The sequence below is a fragment of the Monocercomonoides exilis genome (assembly GCF_001643675.1).
Source record: "Monocercomonoides exilis strain PA203 chromosome Unknown scaffold1-2713096, whole genome shotgun sequence".
In the NCBI taxonomy this organism is placed as follows: domain Eukaryota; phylum Preaxostyla; order Oxymonadida; family Polymastigidae; genus Monocercomonoides; species Monocercomonoides exilis.
This window is the reverse complement of record NW_027150546.1, coordinates 715,115-722,269: the sequence shown is the minus strand read 5'-3', so window position 1 is coordinate 722,269 and position 7,155 is coordinate 715,115. Positions and strand designations below refer to the sequence as shown.

The following is a 7,155-nucleotide window of genomic DNA, read 5'->3' as shown; positions in this document are numbered from 1 at the left end:
AAATGTTTTTAGTGATATCCAACGCAAAAGTTTCTTTATAAGTAAAAAACATTGCTGTGAATCTCTGTTTCGCAGATACTTTCATTAAAAAAGCAAATTCACTTTGAACTTCCGATGTAGGTTATGTTTTCGTCAATTTAAGTGAAAAAAACGATGTTTTAAAAAAATCATAAGATCTGAAAAAAAGATGAGTTTAATGATCATAAATATGTGTGCAAAACACAATAACATAAAACATATCTTCATGCTGCATGTATTTGAAACTTCGTACTCACGAAATGGAAAGAAAAAAAAATCATGATCAACAAACTAAGCCTGGGTGACGGATCGAAAAATCGATGGTTATGTCAGTCAGCAGAATTTTTTCACGTCAGAATGTTTCTATTTAAAATCTTTATTCAAAAAGGCTTTTTAACATGGATATCTTTTCATAAAATTCATTCAGCTATTTTTTCCTTGACAAATGACTTTGTTATTGGTTCAGTTCCAAAAAAATGAACCATTATTCTTATTATTTTTATTCTAAGAAATATTTTATTCTTTTCAATTATATGCTCTCATTAAAGGAAAGTTGTTTGGTTTGCATTATTAAAAATTTGCCTATTGATAGATTTTATGTTTTTTTTCACTAAGAAAGATGGAATTTGAGCTGAATACAAAAATATTACATTTTTCAGAAGAGCAAGAAATCGATGAATTTGATGGAAAAACAACTGATGGAAAGGATGATTGCAGAATCAGATGATGAAACACTTGATAAAGGAAGGAATAATGAAATTGAATGAGAGGGAAGCAAGCTTTGTCAATGGGATAAAATATAGACATTGACTTAAAAATAAGTTCTGAAGGTTTGCTGTAACTTTTTTTGAAGGAAAAAAATTTTTTCATTTAGACAGTTGAAAGAGCGAAGGATTAGATGGTTTTGAAGAAGAAGAAAAGTGGGGAAGGAAAAATAAAGACGGACAGATGAAATTCAAGATAAATCGAAGATGCCTGGCATAAACCTTTGGCGAAGAATTATTTTTGAGGAAAGATGATTTCTTGTGAAAGAAGAAGAGATGGAATGAAAAAGAGATTGACGCATGCTTTGTATTTTTAGATGGAAAGAGAGAAAGAGATTGAGCTGAAAGTGAAAAAGTATTCAAAGGAGATTATTTGCCAGAAGAAGACAAAATCCTGAAGAAGAAAATTTCAATGAATTTCTACGTTGACATTCATTGGCTCTCATCTTCTCAATTTTCAACAATTAATCGTCTTCTTCAATTTATTCATCATCATGATCTTCTTCTTCTTCTTCTTCCGATACATCAACAACATTTCTAATAGCATCTCCTTCTTTATCGTCATTCACTTCGTCGGATTGAATTTATTCATGATTTGTTTCATCTTCAGAGATAAAGAGAGAAAGAAAAAAAAAACTGATCAATTATACAGCCAAAGGAAATATTCAAAAATTAATGAGAAGAAGAATGAAAGAAGAGGCGAAAGAGAAAGAGAATGAGAATGAAGAGACAATTTTGAAGGGTATTCAGAAAGGAAATAGAATTGAGAAGATTGAAGAGATTTTTTGAATGAAAGGAAGAAAATATTTGAATATGAAGTTTGAGTTGGAAGTCGAATTTGAGAAAAAATTTAAGAAAACAAGAGAGACAATAAGAAAGTGAGATTATTGATATGTTCAAAAGAAAGATAAAAAAACTGCAAATGAAAAGATAATTATTATATGTATTCTTTTAAAGTTGATTTTTTTTCATTTCTTCCAAATCAAGTCTTGTCAATACAACATTACAAGTTTTGAAATGAAAGTCTTTGATGTTTTGAAAGATTTTCAATATGAAAAAACAATAACGTTCTTTTTTTTATTATTTTTATTTATAAAAAAATGAGATGAAAATTTGCAAAGAGACATTAACAAGGAATTAAAGATAACTGTCAAATAAAACATCAATTGTTTTGAAAAGCACAATGGAACAATTGTTATTCTGTTTCGAATAAAATATTAAAAAAGATCTTGAAAATTTTGTGTTTGTTCTACGATGGGAATTCTAATAATATCTTCTCTTGCTGGCACAAAATTTCTTTGCCATTAAAATGTTCTTTTTGCAAGTTCATTCATTTCAAGATTACTAACTTCTGCCCTTGTATCATTTGATTTCATCTCTATTAACCTTGGTCGGTTTTATAATAGACTATAATCCAAATTTGAACCTTCTCTCAATTTCTTTTTATCTGTTTTTTCCTCTCCTCCTTTTATCTCTATGGAATCGTGTTCATCTGAGCAAATCATTTCTTCGTAATAAATTTCTCACATTCTTCGTTCTTCTCCTTTAAACCTTATTGGATCACTCTCAATGTAACACACAAATCTTAACTTGTCAGTTCATCTTTTTCGGTCAAAACAAAGCAGTTTGCAAGGCAATCCAAGATGATTAATATCATTTTACAAACCTCACAACACCAGCAATAAGATGTTCTTTAAATTGCATTTGATTTTAGCAACTTTCTTTCCTTATCAAATTCAATGTTTAGCTCCCAAAATCAACATTGATAACTTCTTATGAAACATATGCAACGGCTCTGGTTTGTAAAATGGCTGTCCTATCCAATGTTTGTGCACTGCCGAAGCCCAATTCTTTTCTGCTCTTGAAATTTCTCATTGAAAGCCATCAGATGGAGAAGAACTGTGCACTTCAGGTTCCACAGAATGCTGCTTGTCTGCATCGGCTTCAGTATCAGCCTCAGCCTTTGCAACTGCTTTCACAAACCTCAGCCGAACCAGCTCAAGCGCCTTCACAACCAGCGGCGCCATCGCTTCTTCCAGCTTCCCCTGGTTCTCTTTTATTCTTTCCACAAATTCCCTGCGCGCAGTCGTATACCCGCCTTTCTCCTCATTCCCATCACCTCCCTCCCTCCATCTTCTTTTCCCTCTTTGCTTCCCTCTTCTTCTCCCTTTTATCCTCCCTCTCCCTCTTCGCGCTGCTCCAGTTCAGCCAGCACAATCAAAGCAGTGAAATTGTATTGTGTAATCCAGCATTGGCCATGTCCCATTATTCTCAGTTAATGCAATTTATTTTGTTCTTCACAATGTTAGCACTTTTCATATCGCTTCTTTGAGTTGTTTACAACCTAAAGTGTTGACTGGATAGATAACAATGCTTGCAGCAAAATTTTCGTTGGAAAAGGAGAGTGAGAAAATTTATCAGATGATCTTCAGGAGCACGTTTATATTTTCCGCAATGAAGATCAAAAAACAACTGACTTTTCCTCCTCCAGTGCTTTTATCAGTAAAAGCGAACAAAATAGCAAAACTCAAAATGCTCGCAGAGTAATTACAAACATTTTTCAAAGATCCTTTTCGATAAATATCATGCTGCCTTGTTCGTTATAACTCATCACGTTGCAGACACGTTGGAAGGGCTGATTTCTCGAGTAAACATCAAAGACAACAATGACTGCTCATCTCCTTCTGCCTCTTCTGTATTCTTCTCTTCTCTTCTTTGCATTGAGAATGAAGAAGAAAAGATATATATCGTTTCGGTAAAAGAAGATGAGTGTACGAAAAAGATGAAGACAAACCTCAAAGATATCATAACTGCATAGTACCTGAAACAAAAAGCATCAATAAAAACACCTCGTCGCATTCGTCCATATATTCGTTGTCTATTAAAAAAAATAGTAAAAACATTCGGAACCGAAGGGTCAATCAGTTGCTGCGGTTCATCGTTTTAAAAAGATGAATAACGAAATAAATTAAGTCTATCTGTGGATGAATTAAAAAGTTAGAAGAAAGTTCAGGAAGGAAAAGATGAAGAAGATTGAAATAATGGATTGATAGTGAAATACATAAATGATGATGCAATGAAGAGAAAAGGAAAAGAGAAGGAGGATGAAGAAGAAGTGGAAAAAACGAAGATCTATTGTGGATTTGATTGTAACGTGGAAAGAAAGACTGTTTCTCGAAGTTGAAATAAATCGATATATCTTGAATTGAAATTGCAAATTTAATTGTTTTTAAACAATTAGAACTAAACAGAAAGGCTCTTTTAAATGTAATATTTTTTCGATTGCAATTTTTGATGCTCTTAACCTTCTTATCAGATATGGAAATAAAATATGAATAATAACTTTGAAGAATGAGGACTTGTGCAAACACGAAAATAAAATGCTCTTATCTTCAGATAAGTTATTGACACATTTTGATTGATTAACGTTGACATTATGATATTTTCCTTCCTCATCGATAAATTGTTCATAAGAAAATCTTCAATGGAATGCTTTCTTCCTGTTCTCTTAAATAACGGAACATTTGTTAACTTGTTTTTTCTTTATTCCTTTCAGCTTTAAAAATATTGTGTATATGAAAAAATAAAAGAGAAGATAATCAAAGAAGAAACAAACTTGTTGAATTGCATTTCAACGATCACACGTTCAAAGAATATCTTTTTCTCTCATGATAATATTTTTCATCGAAATAACTTTTTAAGAGCTAACTGCGATGCTATGTGAAGTTATTTGTATAAGACACAGCCCAGAAGATACAGTTTGCAAATCTCAAAAATGAGAAAAAGCGAAAAAAAAATTATCTGTATATTTTTCAACAACTTCTGAAAAGATGTTTTTCAAAACAAATCTGAAACATATTTTGAGTTTCCACATTTTTCAAGATAAACAAATAAGCAATGAACTTTTTTCGTTAAATTAAACTTTTTCCGAATGCATCAGCCCTGAAATATGTCATTTGAAATTAATCAGAATTAAAAAAAGAAGATCAAACGATGAAGATATCAAACAGGCTGTTTTCCGATTCTTCTTTAATTTATATTTGTTCTTCACCCATTGAATACTTTTCTGTGACACTGCCAGCCACTGACTCCATGGGACGTTTTTTGATCAAATTTTTCCACCTTCGTCAGTTCCGTCAGTTCCCCATAATTAAAAAAAGATAGAAAAAAATTCGAAAACTTCGATCAATAGTTTTTTTAAAAAAAATAATTATTATGAATTAATAAGCAAATTGAAAATATTCTGTTATTAAAAATATAACAAATATCGCATATAATTTTTCTGACGGGATTTTTTCCCCTCGCGTCAGTCAAAATTCGCTTTTTTCCAAGTCAAAGTCAGTCAGTCACCCTGGCTTACAACAAACATCATTTTTGCAAATCCGTGATACGGCCCGTCGTGATAAAACCACAACCGTTTTGAATTAATCACGACGTAATAGTAAGATCTAAAATGATTTGACATTCACAATACGTTATGATATGGCCATATCGTTTTTATCCTGTAAAAGAGGCCTGATGGTCTAGTGGTATGATTCTTGCTTTGGGTGCAAGAGGTCCCGGGTTCAATTCCCGGTCAGGCCCTATTTTTCTTGTTTTTTATAAAGAAATAATATGATTTGGATTAATGAATTTTTATTTTTTGTTTTTTTTTAAAATTGAAAGTTGCTTTCATTTTTCAAATAAAAAAATTATTTCTATAAAACATATATTCTTCTTATTGTTTATAAAAAATATGATAAAACTACATATTCTTTATTGTTTAGATCACTTTATGTGGGATAATAAACTGTTGCGTTTTTTGGGGGTTTTGGTTCTGAAGGATGAAAAAGCCCCTTTAAGTGTAACTTTTTTAATAAAAACCCTACAATTCTTTGGTGAATTGAAGATTTTTGAAGTTCAGTAAACAGCAAATCATATAATGAATCGGTTATGAATTTAATCTGTTGATCATCAGCAAAAGAAATGATTCCATAAAGTAAGCGCTGACCTAAAAAATGTTTTGAAAGATAAACAATATCAACATTCATTAAAACGCTGCTGCAAAGTTGCTGATCAACGAAAATTGGCAGTTGAGGAATGGCAGACACAATCATGGGGCAAGAAAATTCATTAAATGCAAATGAAGAGATTGAATTACACAGAATCGAAGTTATCTTAAGTTTTGAATTATCTTCATCCCTGCATACTCCCCATGGAAAGCAAATGGCTTGTCTGATTACAAAATTTCCAACCTCACAAGTTGACAGAGACAAAACAGAGGGAACAAGGCTTTCGATCAAAGCAATCCTTTCCGAAATTGAAGCGCATTGAAGAAGTTTCTGAAATAAAGCAGAGCTAAATTTGTTTTTTGAGAGTTCTTCAGCATGATTACAGAAAGTTGTGATCACAAAGTTGCGAGAAACAGGTGAAAAACGCTGAATGACTTTCAGAATAACTGAAATTCCAAATTCGCTTTGAATTAATGACATTGCATTTTGTTTGCAAATAGAGCTCAGCAACACACTTTGGAAAGGGTTATGGCTCACAGCCTCTATTATCTTTTGAACAAAGAAGCATCCACAACAATTATTTGATATTTCGACAAAGTTATTTTTTATTTCTTCTATGATGAAAAAAAGTTGCGTTTCTGTCGCCCATGTTGAAAAAAGCATTGCCACTTCGAGGCTCGTATCTTCTGTTATTAGTTCTTTCCACTTTCCCTTTGCTTCAAAAATCATATCATTCATCACACACATTCGACCCTCTTCTTCTTCGCTTAAGAATACAATTCCCGTTTCAGTAGGGATATTATCCTTTAATATGTTTATCATTTCTTCGCAATAAAGATGGGGATATACGTCAGGGCCGGGTAATTTTCTTTCATAGATATAACTTACGTTCTTCTGTATAATAGAAGAGCAAAAGGAAGGTGATAGTGGCTTAACGTGAAAGGGCATTCGTAACAATTCTTTTAAAAAATCCGCAAATTTGCGGTCATGAAGTTGAATACAAAGATGTCCCAACAATTGTTCAAATTGTTCATATCTTGAAACATCGTTTAAATTTTTATCTTTAGCATTTGCATCAACGCCTAATTCTGTTTTAACTTCAATTATTTCGTAAGCTTGTTTTAAACCACAATATGACATTAAGCATAAAAGAGAACAAAAAACAAAATAATCAATGAAGAAAAATAATAATTATTTGATATAATAAACAATTCCAGTTACCAAAAAAATGATAAAAGAAAAGTCATAATTTTAAAAGTTAGCATCAAAAAGCAGAAAAAATTAATACAAGATAATTCCATAACTAAATTAAACTTTATGAAATATTCTGATCAAGATGAACGAAATAAATTTTTCTGAAAAGAAATGTTTTAAATTTGGAA

The 7,155-nt window shown here is 31.6% G+C and overlaps 1 protein-coding gene across 1 annotated transcript; it reads right to left on the bottom strand.

Annotated features, from left to right (window-relative positions):
• Positions 1-5,479: 5,479 nt before the first annotated feature.
• Positions 5,480-6,966, bottom strand: MONOS_18521 (uncharacterized protein). The gene has a single exon (XM_067871548.1). The coding sequence runs from the start codon at positions 6,911-6,913 to the stop codon at positions 5,555-5,557; it is 1,359 nt and encodes a 452-aa protein (XP_067736230.1). The 5' UTR covers positions 6,914-6,966; the 3' UTR covers positions 5,480-5,554.
• Between the last annotated feature and the right edge of the window lie 189 nt (positions 6,967-7,155).

What these genes read in the sequence shown, in the direction of transcription:
- MONOS_18521 (XM_067871548.1), bottom strand. Translation starts at nt 6,913, where the DNA reads ATGTCATATTGTGGTTTAAAACAAGCTTACGAAATAATTGAAGTTAAA.